The sequence below is a fragment of the Neofelis nebulosa genome, chromosome 5 (genome assembly GCF_028018385.1).
Source record: "Neofelis nebulosa isolate mNeoNeb1 chromosome 5, mNeoNeb1.pri, whole genome shotgun sequence".
NCBI lineage: Eukaryota > Metazoa > Chordata > Mammalia > Carnivora > Felidae > Neofelis > Neofelis nebulosa.
Window position 1 is genome coordinate 133,063,950 of NC_080786.1, and position 22,260 is coordinate 133,086,209.

The following is a 22,260-nucleotide window of genomic DNA, read 5'->3' on the forward strand; positions in this document are numbered from 1 at the left end:
GTGTCTCCCTCTCTGTCTGCCCCTCCCCTGCTCATTCTCCCCTGCTCAAAAATAAATAAAAACATTAAAAAGAAAATAAGAAAAAAAAAGAAAATGATCATTTGCAACCATATCATAATTTAATCAGGCAAAAATCAGTAATTGATTCTAAAACATGTTTTATACTCTTTTATACATTTTATATATTTCGTATTTTATTAAAGCTACTAGCATTCTTAGTCTTATAATTTTAAGCTTGCTGATATTTCTCACCCCAATTCAACCTGGTGAACTCTTGTAATGCGCAGCAGTTCTGATAAAAGTATGGTGAACTACAAAGACATGGTCACATTCTCTAGGGAAGACCTTGATACAAATGAAAAATTCTGGCAATTATATAGAGGTTATTCAGAAGTCGTGATCTAGTCTGGAAAATAGCTTAGGTCTCTGTTTCAAGTCATTTCACAAACAACAGAGATGCATATTCCCAAGAATCAACAGTGAAAGATGCTTTTTTACAATGTTTTCCAAGATTTTGTGATAATGACAAGAATGCATATAAAAAGTTCCTCAATTTCTATACATTTTATGAGGTGAGACAGAAGCAAAGAATCTTGGTTGTATGTTTATCTTCCATTCTTCTTGCTATCTGTGAGAGCTGGTATTTCTCTTGACTATAGAAATAAAAATAAAATAGAAAAAATATCTCAAATGTTACTGATATGTTTTTAGCAAAAAAAAAAAAAGCATGCAATTTGAACATTTCACCTCTAGCAATTTCAGTATCATTTTATTTCAATTAGCCAGGGAACTACTGCTTTATATAGCTGCAGGTGTAAAAAGAAGTAAAATTCCTCCAGTGATTAAGGCTGCTGTCAGTATCCTAATAGGATTTTTAAATATGCATCTTCTGCTTCTCTCCTCTTCCTCCTTCCTTTTAAGCATCAAAATACCTGGGGAAATTAAGTTAATTATGAACTGTTCTGTTATATTTATAATACATCCTTAGTCACAAAAATAATAATAAAGCTTTACACTACTATAAAGTTCTATTAGTCATTATTAAAAGGCTGAAACAATCAGAGAAGCAAAACCGCAAAAAAAACGAAGATCATATTACATATTTCTGAATTTGAAAGTAGTGTGATAACTCTTAAGGAAATGAAGTAGACTTTAGTGATTTAAAAAAAAACTATAAAAAAGGAGAAAAATTATTTATATTCTCTTTTCTTTATTTTTCTTACCTTTACTAAGAAATTATTTCTCAGTTCCTGCTTCCTACACCCAAGGCAACTGAAAACTTCTTCCCACTTTAATCTGGGAAAATTATTTACTCAGTGGTATACTATCTTGTTTCCACCTCAAATGGTCTAACACCAACTGGGTGCACTGCAATTCATTTATGACACCAAGTTAGCATCAGACTTCACAGTTTAAGTTTTTCCACAAGACTGCTCTCACTTCAGAGGCCAGCTGCAAGTCTGAGGGCCACCCAGGCACCTGCACTTCTGACCAACTGGCTACCAATTTAGGAGGTCCCTACAATCCCCCTCAGGTTTAATAATTCACTAGAACAACTCATAGAACTCAGGAAAGTGCTATACTTATGATTACCACTTTTCTTAATGTTTGTTTATTCATTTAGAGAGAGAGTAAGAGATCAAGCAGGGGGGAGCACCTGCATGGTTCAGTCGGTTGAGTGTCCAACTTCGGCTCAGATCATGATCTCATGGTCTATGGGTTCAAGCCCCGTGTCTGACTCTGTACCGACAGCTCAGAGCCTGGAGCCTGGTTCTGATTCTGTGTCTCCCTTTCTCTCTGCCCCTCCCCCACTCACACTCTGTCTCTCTCTCTGTCTCTCTCAAAAATAAATAAGCATTAAAAGAGAGAGGGAGAGAGAGAAAGAATCCCAAGTAAGCTCTGCATTGTCACCGCAGAGCCTGATGTGGGGCTTGAACTCACAAACTGTGAGATCATGACCTGAGCCGAAATCAAGAGTTGGACACTCAACTATCTGAGCCACTCAGGCACCCCATAATTTTAGAATAAAGAATACACATATGAGGACCAGATGAAGAGATTCATGGAGCAAAGCCTAGAAGGACATGCAGAGTTTCCATGCTATCCCTCATGGAGTCAGGGCACATCACCCTCCTGGTACCTCTATGTGTTCACCAACCAAGAAACTCCACTAGGCTTCAATGTTGCAAGTTTTTATTGGGTTTTCTTTACACAGGTATGATGGATTAAATATTGGCCACATGATTGGACCCAATCTCCAGCTATCCTCTTCTCCCCTGAAGTCAGGCTAACCCAAAGTTACAACCTTCTAATCACATGGTTGGTTTTTCTGGTGACCAACCTCCATCCTGAAGCTATTTAGGGGCCCACCATGAGTCACCTCAGCATAATATAGTCCTATTACTCAGGAGATTCCAAGGGTTTTTAGGAGCTCCATGCCAGGAACACAGGACAAAGACCAGACAACTTTTTTTATTGTACCACACATGTCTAGCTGGTTCTGGTGCCTTTGAGTAGCCACACAAGCTACTCCCACACTTTCTGTTGTCTAGGGTTCAATGCCCTGAACTATCCTATCCTACCTACCTGTTCCGATTTTGAGGCTCACTCTATTTGCTCGACACCTTATGATTCATCAAATAGGCTGGTTCTTCCACCATCGCACCCTTGCCTGCACCTCTCAGCTTGGCCTGTATCTCTTCTTTTTCCAGATTACATCTTCTCTCCTGCCCATGAATTTTCTTCCATTTAATAAATTAAATAATCTTCTTGGACTAATGAATTAATGCCTTGAGAGAACAAGCTGCCTACAACTAACATCTTAATAGGATTAAGAACTAAGACTGTGCATATGAACATGACTTTACTATTGCGGGAAATTCTTGTGCAGTAAGATAAAGTTGCAGAAAATCCTGAAGAAAATCCACTTATCCAAATAGCCAACTATTCAATTAGCCCCTCTCAAAACAATAGATTGCTCATCAGAATAAATAGCTCCTCCTGTGGTCAACACATAACTCAAAAGGACAAATTACTTGGTTATTAAATGACTCTCTATGTATCAAAACTTAATTCAAAATCCTCACCTTGCTGTGCTCACTAAGCTTAAATTATTATATCATGAGGACTGTTCAGTCCTAATTAGCCAAATCATTGAAAGACCTCCAGACCCCAGATTCTTATAAATATCTGCCCTTTTTAAATTTTTTTAATGTTTATTTATTTTTAAGACAGAAAGAGACAGAGCATGAGTGGGGAAGGGCAGAGGGGGTTACACAGAATCTGAAGCAGGTTCCAGGCTCTGAGCTGTCAGCACAGAGCCCAATGCGGGGCTCGAACTCATGGACCATGAGATCATGACCTAAGCCAAAGTTGGACACTTAACCGACTGAGCCAGCCAGGCATCCCTATAGATATCTGCCCTCAATCTCTCCTTTTCAAAGATACTACTAAGATTCTGTCTAGAACGTGGCCTCCCTTATGGAGAATAGGAAACTTCAGTTAACCAACATATTATTTCAGTGCTCTTTTCAGAAAGTTGGCCATCAGCAATGGCCACTGAAACTTTTCTTCCTGTAAAATTCAGGTAAGGGTAATAATCCTTCCCATCTAACCAGTTTGACCTAGTCTCAAAGAAATGATTCTGATATGGGATGTTGACGGTCCTCTGGCTATTGCTATTTCTGTTATTTCTGTGAATAATAAACTTCGACCCAGGAGTCTAGCATCTTCTGACAACATCCACAAAACTACAGTAGGCTAACTTCTTATCTTGCAAGGAGGATAAAATCTTAGGATCGTCACAGTTCTTGACAACCTATTGTATTAGAGAGTAGAAACAAAAGATTTCTAAATAACAACATGTGAATAAAAAAAGATGTGGCTCTTTTATATGATAGAACAAAATAGAAAATGAAATTGATAAAAATCCATTAAACTTAACTTTTAGTAGAACTGGGTATTTGATTTTAAGCAGTCCACAGAATGTCAAATAGTGCCATAATTCAGAGTTCTCAAAATGAATTTAAACCATTTTGATATATAGATATGACATTAAAAATGAACACAAAATGATTCTGCTTTTCTAAAAGATATCTAGTATTATTCAAAATAATATAATTTATTTGTTGTCTAGGTAGAAATGTTATAAATTTTCTTTTGACATAACTCTGGGGTTTTTAATTCCAGTGAAAGTTATTGGTAATAAATGTTACCATTCAAGAATATGAGGTGGTTGAGGGCAATATATTATTTTTATTATCTTTGTGTACCTTACAATACACAGCAGCGTCCTACATATGATACATGCTCAATAAAGAAAAAAATGGGGGAGGCTAGGTGGCTCAGTCAGTTGAGCATCCAACTTTTAATTTCAGCTCAGGTCATGATCCCAGGGTAATGGGATCAAGCATCGGGCTCAAGTGCTGACTGAAGGTGGAGTCTGCTTAAGATTCTCTCTCCCTCTCCGCTCCTTGCCTGCTTGTGTGCACACTTGCATGTGCTCTCTCTCTCCCTCTCTCTAAAAAAACAAAAATGGAAAAAAAGAACAGAAAGAAAATAGGAAAAAATGAAGAAAAGATGATGAAAATGGTAAATCTCATGAAGAAGAAAAAGGAGACAGAAAAAGAAGAAAATCGTGAAGGAGAAAGGGAAGGTCATGAAGGAGAAGAAAAGAAACAAAAGAATTCTTTTTGTATCATGTAACAGTAACATGGCAAGAAATTCTCAAGATTTAGTAAAGTTTTGGCAGAAACTAGAGAGATTACAGAATTTGTGTTTAAAATATTAATAAAGTGAAGCAAGGACACATAAAGGGCAAAGTGGCTTCCTTTCATTTTTCGCACCTGTAGGTGATCGTCCTAGAAGTATAGCCAGTTCACAGGCCACTGCAGGGTCCACAGCTGAGACGGGGGTCTTTATGCCTAATACCAAATGCACAGGGGGACAAGACTCCATCTGGGTCCCCTGGCACATGATACTGGCTGCCACAGCGCCCACAAAGGCGTTTTTGTCCACGGATGGATACCAAATTGTTTTTGTTGAGGGGAGAACATGATTAGAGACGTCTCATTCAGCCACGTTGCTGACATCCCTCTCAGAAACACATTACTTCTATGTTGATGGTATATTAATATTGGGTGTTTGCTAAATATCTGTTGAGTGAATAAATTTAGGATATAGTTCTGTCAAAGTATATTCATGTAGGGGCGCCTGGGTGGCGCAGTCGGTTAAGCGTCCGACTTCAGCCAGGTCACGATCTCGCGGTCCGTGAGTTCGAGCCCCGCGTCAGGCTCTGGGCTGATGGCTCGGAGCCTGGAGCCTGTTTCCGATTCTGTGTCTCCCTCTCTCTCTGCCCCTCCCCCGTTCATGCTCTGTCTCTCTCTGTCCCAAAAATAAATAAAAAAATGTTGAAAAAAAATTTAAAAAAAAAAAATAAATAAATAAATAAAATAAAAAAATAAAAAAATAAAAAAAGTATATTCATGTATTTGAGGGGCCCCTGGGTGACTCAGTCGGTTAAGCTTGATATTGGCTCAGGTTATAATCTTGCAGCTGTGGGATCGAGCCCCACGTCAGGCTCCCTAGAGGCTGCTTGGGATGCTCTCTCCCTCTCTCTCTCTGCCCCTCCACCACTCACACTCTCTCTCCCTCTCAAAATTAATAAATAAACTTTAAAAAAAAAAAAAAAAGAAAGAAAAAGAAGGGCTCCTGGGTGGCTCAGTCAGCTGAGCATCCAACTTTGGCTCAGGTCATGATCTCACAGATTGTGAGTTCGAGCCCCTCGTTGGGCTTTGTGCTGACAGCTCAGAGCCTGGAGCCTGCTTCAGATTCTATGTCTCCCTCTCTTTCTGCCTCTCCTCCGCTCATGCTCTGTCTCAAAAATTAACATTAAAAAAAATTTTTTTAGTATATTCATGTATTTGAGACTTCAGAATTCAAGACTTTGATAATTTGGCTTTGAATCAACTGGCACTTAAGCCAGTTTAAAAATTTTAGGGGCACCTGGGTGGCTCAGTCAGTTAAGCATCCCACTTCTACTCAGGTCATGATCTCGCAGTTTGTGAGTTTGAGTCCTACATCTGGCTCTGTGCTGACAGTTTGGAGCCTGCTTCAGATTCTATCTCCCTCTCTCTCTGTCCCTCCCCTGCTTGCTCTCTCTCTCTCTCTCTCTCTCTCAAAAATAAACATTTAATTTTTTTTTTTTATTTTATATACTTCAGGTACTTAAAGTCTCACCATCTATCACTAAAAGAAAATGTTTTTTGGTGGAATCCAGCTTCGTCATGTACATTCAACCAAATAATTTTTATTTGACATATAGATTATAGTTTTGTTCCTCTAAAGTATACCTCTATTATGACATCATTATTGGACATCTGATTGGGAAATACAGGCATTGCCTTTTGTCTTGAACTTATTGCCCTTTAAGTGGTAGACTGAGCCTAAACCTAGAATTTAAAAAAGGGAGAGAGAGAGACAGAAACAGAGAGGTATAAACCATCAACTTGGGAATAAAATAGAGAAAAGAATCAACAAATTAACATATCCCCTTCCTTCTTTTCTATGAATGATGTAGCTGAGCAGAAATCAAGACAGTAACAAGTAGAGTCCTTTAATGAATCAAAGTAGTTCTCTTCTTTTGACTTAGAATCATAGTGTGTTAAATCTAACAAATCATTCATTTTCCATACAGCTGTAAACTCTCAATGTATGCAAAATTAATTGGGTGTAGTATGGGATTCAGAAATAAAGGCTCCAACCTCCACTAAGGTCAGCCTGGCTAAAGCTGCACTAGATTATAACTGTTCAAAAAACGCAGAAAATTTCATTCAATTTTATATATGACACATAAATTTTCCACTGCTCAAAATTTGCCTTGCAAAATTCTTACAACTTGACATTACAGATGAATAGTAAGAGCAGTACACAGGATATTTCCATTGTTTTAATGCTGTAGAGAAAGTCTAGGGCTAAGTCAGAATTAGTCTGAATACTACCTTAGACCAGGAAGTAAACTAAGTCCCAAAGAAAAAGCTCACTGTCGCAGGGCCAGACCTGGTGAATAACCAGCTAACAGTGAAGCAGGCAGTCAAACGTCTAGCAAGGTGTTGAAGGCATGAGAGTATCACATCTCTTGTCCCTTTCTTACTATACTGTTTGTACCCATTCATCTATTTGGTACCCAGTAGCAGGGCATCTAGGAGTTCACAGAGACAGACATCGGCAATGATTAGAAGTCAGGTGAGCAGTCATTGCCAGATACTGTTCCCTCTTAAGCAGGACCAGCCTGCATCCTATTAAAAGAGGTGACAAAGATTGGCCTGGGGCAGACATCCAAAAGATCTAAGCAGGTTCCTAGGCAATAGATCCAACATCAATTTAGATAGGGCTCTCACTGTAGAGGAGACCAGGGGAATTACTGAATTATCTCTAATAGGGTGTTTATATTAAAGAGTCTTTTAAAAAGACAAGACACGCTTATGTCAAGAGAGTCTTCCATTCTAGTAGATAATACTGTGTGCTGCCTAAGTCTGACTCTAAGCACCCAGTCACTCCCTTAGCTCCTGGGAGTGTTGACTGCAGACAGCTTGCCCATGAGTCCCTCTCCAGGAAATGTCCTTAGACGAAGGCCTTATGTCATAACCCCTCCTCAGGGGCAGCCTATAACCAATGAATGATGCAGTGGTATAAAGACCCAAGCCCTTTGACTCAATTAGAAATCCTTACACTTCCAGATCTCCCCATAGAGGAGCTGAGATCTCTATTACAAATGCACCCCAGCTCAACTTCTCCCTCTCCTAATCCTGCTGCCTTCACACCTCCACAGAGTCTTTGAAAGCACTCCTGTGGAGTATCAAGTCACTCTGTGAGGAGGTTTACTATAGCACATTCATGTATTTTTCCCTTCCTTCCTACCTTCCTTTCTTCCTTCTAATTAGACAAATCCACAAAGGATTTGACGATGCTGTAGTGTGCCTTATAGGAAACACAGTCATTAGCCATATGTTTCTTCCTTCCTTACAACAGTGTTCACTTTAATTACTTATAATTTGATTCTGAAGAAAAAAATATACAAATTATATTTAGTTGGAATCATTCAAAACATTTTAATCTTTAATTGACATGGTCTACAGCAGCTGGACTCAGAATTTTGCTTTACAAGTTTCTGTTAGTTCAATAGCATCAAACTAATTCCTAAGGAAAATCTGAATTTTCTTTTGGAATATAACTTCACCTCTATTTTATACAGAGATACACTGAAGTCTCTTATGATTTCAAATTCACTAAACTTTCTGAAGTGAATTTTATAGAGTAAAGTGTGGATCACTGCAACAAATCAACTACTATTTACAGATATGTTTGTATAAGAGATGGATGAATGGATAGATAAATTATAGATATAACACATACATGAAAAATAAATGGTTGATTCAGACAGTAAAAGCAACTAAGCAAACAAACTCCTGTTTTGTGTGTAGTATGGGATTCAGAAATAAAGGCTCCAACTTCCACCAAGTTCAGCCTGGCTAAAGCTGCACTAGATTATAACTGTTCAAAAAACTCAGAAAATTTCATTCAATTTTGTATATGACACATAAATTTTCCACTACTTTTTTATAAAGGTGAATCCTTTATAAAATAATGTAACTATTTGTGGTCTAAACAAATTGGATGCTAATAGCACAAAAGAAGGTTTACACATGAAATAAGCAAAATTAAAATCATTCTAACACCTCTGACCATAACTCTTGATATTGTAAAAACAACGTAATTGAACACAACTTTTGAACTACAAAGGTCATAGCTTGCCATTCATCTTTCAAAATAAATTATTTAATGGCTGCTTATATGGAGATATGACAGAAAAAGAAATCTATTATCATTGCAGTTTTAATTCACATTTATTATAAAGACTATATAGACAAAATAATGTGTATGGCTGAGTAACTGAGTATGTAGGTAAAGTATTAGGGTTTTTTTTAAGATTTCACTTACATTAAAAAAAACTTAAAAAAAAGATTTCATTTAAACCTCATGCCATTCACTAAAGGCAATTTTACTTAAATTATCTCAATAATCAGTTTTTCGATGATTAAATTAAGGCTAATACAACAAAGTTCCAAAATCACAATTAAGTTGAACTAGTATTAAAGAAAATTGTCAACTAGGTGTGCTTAAATATATGATAAGTCATTTTTCAGTGATTTTGCTAGCATTCCTGACTCTTTTTTATCAATCCAAGTATTTTTTGTCAATAGACACCAATAGTTGACTCAAACACGTAGGGGAGTGCCACTCTGATCTGAAAACAATCAGCAAAATATGTAACAAAATATGGAGACAAATACAAGTCTATGCAAGCGGGAATACAACCTGACAATACCAGAATAGTGCACAGATTTGCCTTTTTAAAACTTAAAAAAAAAAAAAGAGGCTATTTAATGCAGTTTACAGCATACAACTGAAGTTGAGACATGGGTTCTATTTTTAAGCATAGCAGCGTAATAGGAGATTTAGACCTGTGTTAAATCCCTGCTGGGTGACTTATCTGCTGTATATTATTAAACAAGCTGTTAAACTGTCTGAGAATCTATTATCTCCTCTGTACAGTGATAAAATTAACATCTACCTTGAAGAGTTGTGAAAATTGGGGAAAATGTGTAGAAAATGCCTCGGACAACACCAGGTGCACAGCATGCACTCTATATTGATTTACTCCCCTCCCCTGGCCCCAGTCCTGTTATTAGTGCACCATGAGGTCTTCTATAAGTTACTCTTTAGGTCTCGGTTTTAACCTCTGACAGAAGAATAGAGCTGAACTAGAGCATTAACTCACAACCCCAATGTCATGACATACTGTTGTATCACAAGCAACTGGGCAATGTGTCACAGGCAGTTCAACCTAGTAATAGTTAAATTATCAAGATTTACAGATAATTTTCTTCTAAAAATGTATAGCTGTTCCAAGGTTGTCCCCATTATAACGTCAAAATCAGTCACTGGCACTTCACTTGCTTTTGAGGTGGAGTAAATGAAGTAGCATTTCAGACAACAAAGATGAAATTGCTCATAACACACAGGCTACTTTATATCATATAATAGCCTTTATTTACCCTTAGGAGTTGGGTGATTACAAATTATTGTAATTCTCATAAATTATACTTTTCTAACTGAAAATTTCTTAGTGACTTTTTCTATGTATATGTTTTTAAAAGAAAAAAGAGAAAGCTAGATGGGGTTTTAAAAAAATAGTCTATAGTTCTATGTGCTTTATTTCCTGCAAAACTCTTTGGCATTTCTCAAATCAGAATATGTGGATGACAGTGTTCTGAGTACAACATAATCATCCTTGATGTTTGTTCCAGGGGTGAAAATGTTGGGGATCACTAGATTACATCATCTCTGTCTTCATTCACAACTCCTTAGTACCTGAAATTTCTTCTAATATGGAAAGAATAGGACTCCTGGTAAAATAAAGCAGCATTTTAATTCCATTCTCAACCTAGTAGACATGTTAACTCAAAAATATAATAATATAGAAAACATACAGATGGCCAATAGACACACACATGGAAAGATGTTCAACATCACTCATCATCAGGGAAATGTAAATCAAAACCTCACATGTGCCAGAATGGTTAAAATCAAAAATACAAGAAAACAACAAGTGTTTGCAAGGATGTGGAGGAAAAGAACCCTCACGCATTTGGTAGGAATGCAAACTGTGGAAAACACTACAGAAGTTCCTCAATAAGTTAAAAATAGAACTACTCTATGATCTAGTAACGGTGCTACTGGGTATTTACCCAAAGAATACAAAACCACTAATTTAAAAGGACATATGCACCTCTATGTTTATTGCAGCATTATTTATTGCCAAATTATGGAAGCAGCCCAAGTGTATACATCAATAGATGAATGAATAAAGACATGGTCTCTCTCTATATATACAATGGAATATTATTCAGCCACAAAAGAAAATGAAATTTTGCTACTTGTAACAAATGGATGGAGCTAGAGAGTATTATGCTAAGTGAAATAAGTCAGAAAAAGACACCATTTGATTTCATTTGTATGTAGAATTTAAGAAACAAAACTAATTAATAAGGGGGAAAAAAGAGAAACAAACCTAGAAACAGACTCTTAACTACAGAGAAGAAACTGATGGTTACCAGAGGGGAGGTAGGTAGGGGATGGGTAAACTAGGTGATGGGTATTAAAGAGTACACTTATGATGAGCATTAAGTAAGGTATAAAATTGATGAATGACTATATTGTACACCTAAAACTAATATAACACTACATGTTAACTATTCTGGAATTAAAATTTTTAAACTTTTTTTTAGGGATGCCTGGGTGGCTCAGTCAGTTGAGCATCTGACTTCAGCTCAGGTCATTGTCTCATAGTTCATGGGTTCAAGGTCTGTATCAGGCTCTATGCTGACAGCTCAGAATCTGGAACCTGCTATGGATTCTGTGTTGCTCTCTCTCTTTCTCTGCCTCTCCTCCGTTCATGCTCTCTCTCTCTCTCTCTCAAAAATAAATAAATCGTTAAAAATAAATAAATAAAAACTTGTTTTTTTTTTTATTTTAAAGAGAAAGCACAAGCAGGGGAGGGGCAGAGAGAATCCCAAGCAGGCTCTGCACTGTCAGAGGGGAGACCAAAGCAGGGCTCGATCCCACAACCCTGAGATCATGACCTGAGCTGAAATCAAGAGTCGGACGCTCAACCAACCAAGCCACCCAAGTGCCTCAAAATAAAAAATCTTTTTTAAGTTCACTTATTTATTTATTTTGAGAAAGAGCACATGCACGTGCAAGCTGGGAGAAGGGCAGAGAGAGGAGAGAGAGAATCCCAAGCAGGCTCCGTGCTGTCAGCGTGAAGCCCGTAGTGGGGCTGCATCTCATGAACCATGAGATCATGACCTGAGCCAAAATCAAGAGTCAGACGCTCAACCAACTAAATCACCCAGGCACCCCTTAAAAACTTTAAAAAAATAATAGTGTATACCTTGGGAGCAAAATATGAGTACTTTAACTTTTTGGAATATACACTTCTAGGGTTGCATAACATATACCACAAACTGGCTCTTCTGTTAAGCATTAAGTCCTCGACTGTCACCCAATCCCTCTTTTAGGTTCCCAAGCTCTCTGGAAGCCCATGATATGGTTCTATAACTAGACACTTAGTTTTCCACCTGTTTTCCTAGACCCAGAAAACCTGAGAGCCAAAAACAAATTCTTAGTATCATTATTAGTGTTAGTATTCATATTCATATTTAGAGGTGCAACATTCTAAACAAATTTTTTCACATTTATTTTTGAGAGACAGAGAGAGACAGAGCATGAGCAGGGGAAGGGCAGAGAGAGAGAGGGAGACACAGAATCCGAAGCAGGCTCCAGGCTCTGAGCTGTCAGCACAGAGGCTGATGCGGGGCTCAAACCCACAAACCATGAGATCATGACCTAAGCCAAACTCGGACACCCAAATGACTGAGCCACCCAGGCGTCCCTAGAGGGGCAACATTCTAAATGGGTGCGTGGGACTCTGCAGCATTCAATATAAATATTTGTTAAATGAATAAATGAGCAAGAATGTCAATAGAGCCTCCGTGTTATTAATATTTTGGTCAATGATTTAGGTCAGAGATGGAATCAGGCCTGTAGACAACTTTTAAACTGATTTTTCCCAGAAAGGCATTTTTGTTTTTAAGTTAAATTTTCATACCTTTAGGTAAACCATGTACTCCTCTTTCCAGAGTCCTAACATCACGCACTTTCTCTGATCTGGCAGCTTTACACAGTATGGTTCCCTGACTGACCTTCACAGTAACTGAGTTTGCTGCTTTACATAAGAAATAATATTATCTTTACAGGTATAAAGTAAGTTGGACATACAGATTGAAATAAGATGTATTTTAATAGAACTTAAAAAAAAAAGATGTGTATACTTAGGCAAGGAAAGAAATGAAAAAAATATACCAGAAATAATATCCCATGACAGATTTTAAAAGCAAGCTCTGTAATACGATAGCTATGGATTAGGCATTAGGGTGTATAATCATCCCACATCCTTAATACCCATCTAGACCAGAAACAGGCTGACAGGGAAAATGAGGAGGGTTCCCAGGATGGCCACCAAGATCAGTAGAGGTTAGAAGAGAAAGCCTGATCATGGAGATTATCTCCAAGGAAGACTACAGAATCATCATGTGGCTGTTTCTAAAGATGGAAAAGGATGGGCATAAGCAGTGCGACTTTTTATTTAAGTCAGCCAGGGAGAGCTCTGGAAACAGGAGAGGAGGGGAAAAAATTGTTTAAGTTTCATTTATTTATTTTGCAAGAGAGAGAGAGAGCACACGAGTGAGCAGGGGAGAGGCAGACAGAGGGGGAGAGAGAGAATTTCAAGCAGGCTCCGAGCTCTCAGCACAGTGACCGACACTGGGGTCAATCCCATGAACTGTGAGATCATGACCTGAGCCAAGATCAAGAGTCAAACACTTAACCAACTGAGCCACCAAGACACCCCAGGAAAGGCAAACTTTTAAAGAAAACAAAAGGGCACCTGGGTGGCTCACTGGTTGAGAGTCAGACTCTTGATTTTATCTCAGGTCATGATCTCAGAGTAATGGAATTGAGCCACATGTCATGCTCCGCTCTGAGCATGGAACCTGCTTGAGATTCTCTCCCCCTCTGCTCCTCTCCCCTGCTCCTGCTCTCTCTCTCTCTCTCTAAAAGGAAAGAAAAGAAAAAAAGTTTGTTTGTAAAATAAGAGTTGTAAACAGACAAATTCTGCTAAAGAAAGAACAAAGTAAAAGCAAATTTTAGGGCAACATTCTTAAAGACACTCCTCTTTGATTAAATAAGCAATCAGGTTATTCAAGCAAGGATAATTAATCACTGCTGAAAGACGATTTCCAAGAGTCATCAGCCCAACTTAGGGATCACATTCAACTAAGCAAACTGTGTGTATTAGACTTCAGAGAAATAGTACCAATAGGATACACAGAGATACACATAGGAGATTTATTATAGCATTTAACTGGGATGGTTATGAAAGTCTAGAAGTTCCCTGATCTGCCGTCTGCAAGCTGGAGAAGCAAGAAAGTATAATTCAGTCCAAGGCCAAAGCCGTGTGAGACAAGAGGGGAGATGATAGTGCAAGTCCCACAATCAGAAGGGCTGAGAACTCAGAGCTCCAATGTGAGAGGGCAGGAGAAGGTGGAAGTCCCAGCTCAAGAAGAGAGAGATTTCACCCTTCTGCCTCTCTCTGCCTTCAACAGATTGGCTCCTCACCATTATTAGTTCATAAGGGCAGATCTTTACTCAGTCTACAGATTCAAATGCTAATCTCTTCCAAAAACACCCACACAGACACACCTACAAATGTTTCCCCAGATATTTAGGCAACGCTTAGCCAATTAGGTTGACACATGAAATTAACCATCACATTGTGTAAACACATCCTGAGTTCAGATTTGTTTCCCTAGTACAAAAAGACATTAATAAATACTTACTGAAGATTTCCTGTGTGCTAGCTACCATGACAAGTGCTGAGAATAAGACCTACAAAGGACAAGCTATAGTCGTCATATAGCTATGGGATCTTGTGAGGTGGCCTCAGCCTTTTCTTTCTTCCAAGATACAACTTACACGAAAAACAACTGTTCCATCAGTAACATTTCTTTATAGTCAATGATTTCTCTGAACATTCCTCTCTCTTCCTCTCTCTCTCTGTCACACTCGTGCATACACACACACACACACACACACACACACACACACACACACATCTTCTCTGTACCTCCAGGAAGCCGAGTCAGCTGGGTATGTTCCACTTGACCCTTCAGATCCATTCTCCACCTGCTCCACGGCCCAAGAGACTGGCTGGATTCTATCAAAGGATAGGCTGCATTTAACAGGCTCCTGTCCCCCTGGCTTCTTATTGAATTCAGCAAATGAGGAGCATCTAGAAAAGATCACAGGGAGAAAAGGGAGTCAAGATACTATCTCCTTCCTTGTGGGATTGTCACAGGCTGTCTTCATCTACCAAGGATACCCAACTTCTGCCTGGCCATCCTGCGGTTTCTAACCTGAGTCCTTCACTGTCTGTCCCCTGTGGTCTCCTCACACGTTACTAAACAGTCCCTCTGCTAAACTCTTCTGAAATTGCCGAATTTAAGTATGCCATCTCTGGATCTTCCAAGACCCTGAATGACACACTGAAGACTGATTTGTTCTGGAACCAAGACCCTCTAGGAGGAGAAGACATGATAGAAACACACCTGGATACATTGTGGGGAGGGAAAGGATAGATCTAAAAATCTTGGAGCTGATTCTTCCCCGGGCCTAGTCTGGGGAATCGCAGTTAAAAGGGGTGACCCCTTTTCCAGGAAAATCGCAGAAACCTCAGACCGCGCCTCCTCCCCTTGAGTAACCTCCCGCTCACCCGTTCAAACTTCCTGATCAAAACACGCCCAGCGACCTGCGTAACAGGACTCCAACCCTTCCCCAGCCAATCGGCCAAGGCCACGACCCTTCCCCAGCCAATCGGCTGAGACCACAGCCATCACCTCACCAATTGCCCCTGGACCCCTATAAAACCTTTGTGCTTCTGAAACTCGCTCTCTATCCCTGGTATCTCACCGCTGCATCGGTGCAGGTAGGGGATTGAGCTCGAGCTAGCTTGAATAAAGGCTCTTTTGCTTTTGCATCGGACTCAGCTCCCTAGTGGTCTTTGGGGATCACGAATTCTGGGCATAACATTTGGGGGCTCGTCCGGGATCCCCAAGACCCATGAGGGACCCCCGACTTGGAGAGCCTGACTGGCCACGGTTAGTGTCTGTCTGTTTGTTCTGTCTTTTCTGTGTGAGCTCATTTCTGGAATTCTGGTAGTGCCTGACGCAGTCTAAGTGGACGCACTGGAGGACCACGGGCCAGGAGTTTCGCAAGATGTTCCGATTCTCCCTTCTGGAGGGACGTGGAATCCCCTCAAAGGTCTGAGACGAGGCGGGTCGCTCCCGCTGGTCGGCGTGAGGCTGTCGTCTTGGGAGGGACGTGGAATCCCCTCATCGGTTTTGGAGGGATGTGGAATCCCCTCAAAGGTCTAAGCTAGCTTTCAGTTTTGCTTCTATGGAGTTGGAAGACTTTCTAGGGGCCCTCCGTTTGTCTGTTTTTGTGTTTCTCTGTTTTGTTCTGTGGACTTACTGGACAGACGTTATGGGACAGACTCAGACTACTCCTCTAAGTATTATGATTGATCACTTTAAGGATGTGAGGGGAAGAGCTAATAACCTCAGTGTGGAAGTCCGAAAGGGTAGGTGGCAGTTTTTTTGTTCTAGCGAGTGGCCAACTTTCAATGTCGGATGGCCACCAGAGGGGACCTTCGACCTCCCTACCATCCACCGAGTCAGGAGTATCATCTCTCGGCCTAAGATGGGCCATCTTGATCAGCTCCCTTACATTATCACTTGGCAGGACCTTGTAGAAGACCCGCCCTCTTGGCTTAAGCCCTTCCTAGCCCTGCTCCCTCCGGAGCCAAAACCCATTCTTGCTTTGCAGGGGACAAAGAAGAAGAAAAGTCTTATCCAGCCTTCAGCACCCCTCTACCCTGTCTTACAGGGGTGTACTGAAGAAGAATTAATTTTTCCTCCCCCGTATAACCCCTGTAGGATGGCGGAAGAACACCATCCTACCCCCCCCCCCCCCGGGGGAGGCAGACGCTGTTCTGAGAGCGGGAGGCGGAAACGCTCCAGTGGGAAGCCCACCCTTTACCAGACAAAGGGCTCAGAGGGAGCAATCCGCCTCCGCCGCCAACTCCACTATTCTGCCCCTGCGAGCCACCGGACCCCCAGACGCGGAGGGGAATCAGCCCATCACTATTGGCCTTTCGCCACTAGTGACCTACAATTGGAAAGCTCAGAATCCTAAGTTTTCCGAGAAACCGGCAGGGCTTATTGATTTATTAGACTCTGTTCTTTTTACCCATTAGCCCACGTGGGACGATTGCCAGCAGCTTTTGCAGGTCCTGTTCACGACTGAAGAAAGAGAAAGAATCCTCAATGGGGCCTGAAAACTAGTTCCGGGCGCAGACGGGAATCGCACCACCAACCAGGCTCAGATAGATGCCTCCTTCCCCTTAACTCGGCCCCAGTGGGATTTCAACACGGCAGAAGGTAAGGAGAGGCTCCGGGTCTACCGCCAGACTCTAATGGGGGGTCTCCAAATGGCTGCTAGAAAGTCAACCAATTTGGCCAAGGTAGGAAATGTACAACAGGGAAAAGATGAATCTCCGGCTGCCTTTTTAGAACGGATCATGGAGGCATTCCGTACCTATAACCCCATGGATCCAGAGGCTCCGGAAAGCAAGGCAGCTGTTATCATGGCCTTTGTAAACCAATCGGCCATAGACATTAGGAGAAAATTACAGAAAACAGACTAGGAGAAAAAAGTCTGCAGGACTTACTGGTGGTAGCCGAAAAGGTATATAATAACCAGGAGCCTCCTGAGGACAAGCAGGCTCGCGCCATGGCGGCTGCCAGCAGTAAGCAGACTCGAGACCTGGCCAGAATACTACTAGCTACCACTGCTGACTTCCCCGAGGAACGAGACCGCCATCTCCGGCAGCTGGCAGACAATGCAAGAAAAGGTAAAGGAACTACCAAGGGGGGAAAGCAGAGGCTGCAGAAGGATCAGTGCGCATACTGCAAGGAGATAGGGCACTGGGCCCGAGATTGTCCAAAAAGGGCCGGCAGGAAGAGAAGCAAGACTGATCGAGTAAAAGTCCTAGAGCTAGATGAACTAAGTGATTAGAGGAGTCGGGGTTCGGACCCTCTCCCCGAACCCAGGGTAACTCTTAAGGTGGAGGGGACCCCTGTTGCCTTCCTTGTCGACACCAGAGCACAACATTCGGTCCTCCGCACCCCACAAGGAAAACTAGCCAGCAAGAAGTCCTGGGTACAAGTGGCAACTGGTATGAGCCAGTATTTATGGACTACCCAAAGAACAGTAGATTTGGGAACGGGCCGGGTATCCCACTCTTTTATGGTAATACCAGAATGCCCCTACCCGCTGTTAGGACGGGACTTACTGACCAAGATTGGAGCTCAGATAACTTTCAGACAAGGGGGGCCTCAGGTCACCGATGGCAAGGGCCACCCCATCCAGGTACTGACCATGAAACTGGAGGATGAATACCGTCTCCACCAGGAGGCGCTCCCGAGAGAGGATAATATAGACAGATGGCTACAAGAATTCCCCTCGGTTTGGGCAGAGACAAGGAGAATGGGACTAGCCGCTCACAGGACCCCAGTCCTGGTAGAGCTCAAGCCAGGAGAGAGTCCGGTAAGGATCAAACAATACCCCATGTCTCAGGAGGCCCGGAAGGGGATCCAGCCACACATCCGGAGACTACGAAGCCTAGGGGTACTAGTTCCTTGCCAGTCTGCCTGGAACACCCCCCTACTGCCAGTCAAAAAGCCTCACACAAATGACTACCGACCGGTACAAGACCTCCGGGAAGTAAATAAGAGGGTCGCGGACATACACCCAACTGTTCCCAACCCATATACTCTCTTGAGCTCCTTGGCGCCCTCCAGGGTCTGGTATACTGTACTAGATTTAAAGGACGCCTTCTTCAGTCTGCCGCTGGCACCCCAGAGCCAACCCTTGTTCGCTTCGAGTGGCATGATCCGGAGGAGGGCTACAGTGGGCAACTCACCTGGACACGGCTACCTCAGGGATTCAAAAATTCACCCACCATCTTCGACGAGGCACTACACGAGGACCTGGGTGAGTACAGAAGGGAGCACCCTGGCCTCACCCTTCTACAGTACGTAGATGACATCCTGATTGCTGCTGACACGGCCAAAGACTGAGCAAGGGACCCAGGACCTGCTGGCTACCCTGGGGGCCTTAGGGTACCAGGCATCCGAGAAGAAGGCTCAGATATGCAGGGAGAGGGTAAGTTACCTGGGATATATCCTGGAGGGTGGACAGCGGCGGTTATCAGATGCCAGAAAAGAAACTGTCCTAAAGATCCCTACTCCCACCTCCCGAAGAGAAGTGAGGGAATTCCTAGGATCAGCTGGCTACTGCCGCCTCTGGGTTCCAGGTTTTGCTGAGATTTCCAGGCCCCTATATGAAGCTACCAAAGAAGGGAAAACATTTAAATGGGCTGAAAAAGAAGAAACTACCTTTAATCAGTTAAAAAAAAGGGCCTCCTAAGTGCCCCAGCCCTGGGCCTACCAGACATTACGAAGCCCTTCCACCTCTTTGTAGACGAACATAAGGGAATAGCAAAAGGGGTTCTAACTCAAGCCTTAGGCTCCTGGAACCGCCCAGTGGCTTACCTGTCCAAGAAACTAGACCCAGTGGCTGCCAGCTGGCCGCCATGCCTAAGAATTATTGCAGCGACAGCACTCCTAGTCAAGGATGCAGACAAACTGACCCTAGGACAGGAGATCTGGATCACGACCCCACACGCCATTGAAGGGGTCCTAAAACAGCCTCCTGATAGATGGATGAGCAACATACGTGTGATTCATTACCAGAGCCTCCTACTCAACCCTCCACGAGTGCGGTTCCACCCTAGTGCAGCCCTCAATCCTGCAACCCTGCTGCCCGACCCTGACCTAGGTGCTCCACTACATGACTGTGCGGGAATCCTGGAACAAGTACATGGATTCCGGATGGACCTGACCGACCGGCCCCTCCCCGATGCCAAGGCTACTTGGTTCACTGATGGCAGCAGCTTTGTGCGAGACGGACACAGGTATGCGGGTGCAGCGGTGGTCACCGAAACAGACACCGTATGGGCGGAGGCTCTACCCTCTGGAACGTCAGCCCAGTGAGCAGAGCTCATAGCCCTCACCAAGGCGCTGATGCTGGGAGCTGGAAAATGGCTTAACATCTACACAGACAGCCGTTATGTATTTGCCACAGCTCATATTCATGGGGCAATTTATCAGGAGAGGGGGTTACTGACGGCAGAAGGACGGACTATAAAAAATAAGCAGGAGATACTTAACCTGCTTACGGCCTTATGGCTTCCTGCCAAGCTAGCCATATCCACTGCCAAGGGCACCAAAAAGCTGATAACCCAGTAGCTAGAGGTAATCGAAAGGCTGACCAGGCAGCCAAGGCAGTAGCCCTTACTTCAGTCCCCACCATGACCATACAACTACCGGACCCGGGAGACCCAGTTTTACCAGACCAGCCCAAATACCCCCAGGAGGAGTTACAGCGGATCAAGAAACTCCCCATGGCCCAGGAGATAAAGGGATGGCGGTATACACCTAACAAGGAGCTCGTGCTGCCAGACCGGCTCGGAGTCTCAATATTAGAGCACATGCATCGGTCTACTCACATGGGGGCCCGAAAATTAAAAGACTTAATCCGACATGCTGGAATCAAGATTCACCAACAGGACACCAAAATAGAGCAAGTTGTATCTGCCTGCAAGACCTGCCAACTCACCAACGCAAGAGCCACATCAAATAAAAAAGGAACCAGGCTCAGAGGCACCAGACCGGGAGCCCAGTGGGAAGTCGACTTCACTGAAGTCAAACCAGGAAAGTATGGTTATAAATATCTTTTAGTATTTATAGACACCTTCTCTGGCTGGGTGGAGGCATACCCAACCAAGCATGAAACGGCTCAGACGGTGGCTAAGAAGCTACTAGAAGACATCTTACCCAGGTATGGTTTTCCTGCCATGGTAGGATCAGACAATGGACCAGCTTTTATCTCGCAGGTAACACAGGCAGTAGCCAAGGCAGTGGGGGCAAACTGGAAATTACATTGTGCTTATAGGCCCCAGAGCTCAGGACAGGTAGAAAGAATGAATAGAACCCTAAAAGAGACCCTTACCAAATTAACCATGGAGACTGGTGGGGACTGGGCGACTCTCCTACCGTACGCCCTTTACCGGGTTAGAAACACTCCTTATACTCTGGGTTTTACTCCCTACTCCCTACTCCTTACTCCCATGTTTGGCAGGCCACCCCCTGTTATTCCCAGCCTTTGAGCTGAACTTATTGCTGAGTTTAAAGATCAAGAACTTTTTCTTTCCTTGAGAGGGCTCCAGAGGGCGCACGAGGACATTTGGCCGCACCTCCGTGCCATCTACGAGGCTGGCCCTACCCCGACACCTCATCAGTACAGGCCGGGAGACTGGATCTATGTCAAGAGGCACCACCGAGAGACCCTCGAGCCGCACTGGAAGGGACCCTACATCGTGGTGCTGACAACCCCCACCGCTCTCAAAGTAGACGGCATCGCGACCTGGGTCCATCACACCCACATTCGGCCAGCGGACCCCTCCTCGATCCGGAAGGACTTCGTCACACGATGGGCCATCAGTCGAGACCAACACAACCCGCTCAAGCTCAAGCTACAGCGCATTTGACCCACCTAATATTGGTAACTCTGTTAACTCTGCTTGTCATTGCTCATGCTGCCGGGAGTCCCTGCGCCCCCCCAAAACATCACCTGGCAGATCATAGACACCAGCTCGGGGACAATACTTAATCAGACCTCCCAGAGCCACCCCAGGGACACTTGCTTCCCAGAACTTTGCGTAAACCTCCAAATTCTGTTCCCCTTGTCACCAAAAATGCAGTCGGTCCCATGATTGGGTCCCTAAGCTACATGACAAGGGGAGGGGAGAAAGGGCGGGCCTACACCGGCCGACTCCATCTTGTTCTGTGTCCTCCACCTTGAGTGACTATGTCCCCGACATGACCCCTTTTCCGGGAAAATCGCAGAAACCTCTGACAGCGCCTCTTTCCCTTGAGTAACCTCCCGCTCACCTGTTCAAACTTCCTGATCAAAACACGCCCAGCGACCTGCGTAACAGGACTCCAACCCTTCCCCAGCCAATCGGCCAAGGCCACGACCCTTCCCCAGCCAATTGGCTGAGGCCACAGCCATTACCTCACCAATTGCCCCTAGACCCCTATAATTGTGCTTTTGAAACTCGCTCTCTCTCCCTGGTATCTCACCGCTGCGTTGGTGCAGGTAGGGATTGAGCTCGAGCTAGCTCGAATAAAGGCTCTTTTGCTTTTGCATCGGACTCAGCTCCCTAGTGGTCTTTGGGGATCATGAATTCTGGGTATAACAATCCGAGGTGACTATGCCTCTGCATGATAGGTGCAGAAAGGATGAGCTATAGAGGAGACCAGAAATGTTGCAAGGGCAACCACACCATTAGAGGCAGTGGTGAAGAAAGAAATCACCAAGAGAACACACCTCCAAACC

General features: G+C 43.0%; 1 protein-coding gene across 1 annotated transcript in view; it reads right to left on the minus strand.

The window, feature by feature from the left end:
• Window positions 1-22,260, minus strand: part of LOC131513198 (uncharacterized) — a 434,303-nt gene that overhangs the window by 411,163 nt on the left and 880 nt on the right. The window contains exon 2 of the mRNA XM_058732542.1: window positions 14,807-14,971. Coding sequence (XP_058588525.1) covers window positions 14,807-14,971 — 165 coding nt within the window. The remainder of the gene's footprint in view (window positions 1-14,806; window positions 14,972-22,260) is intronic.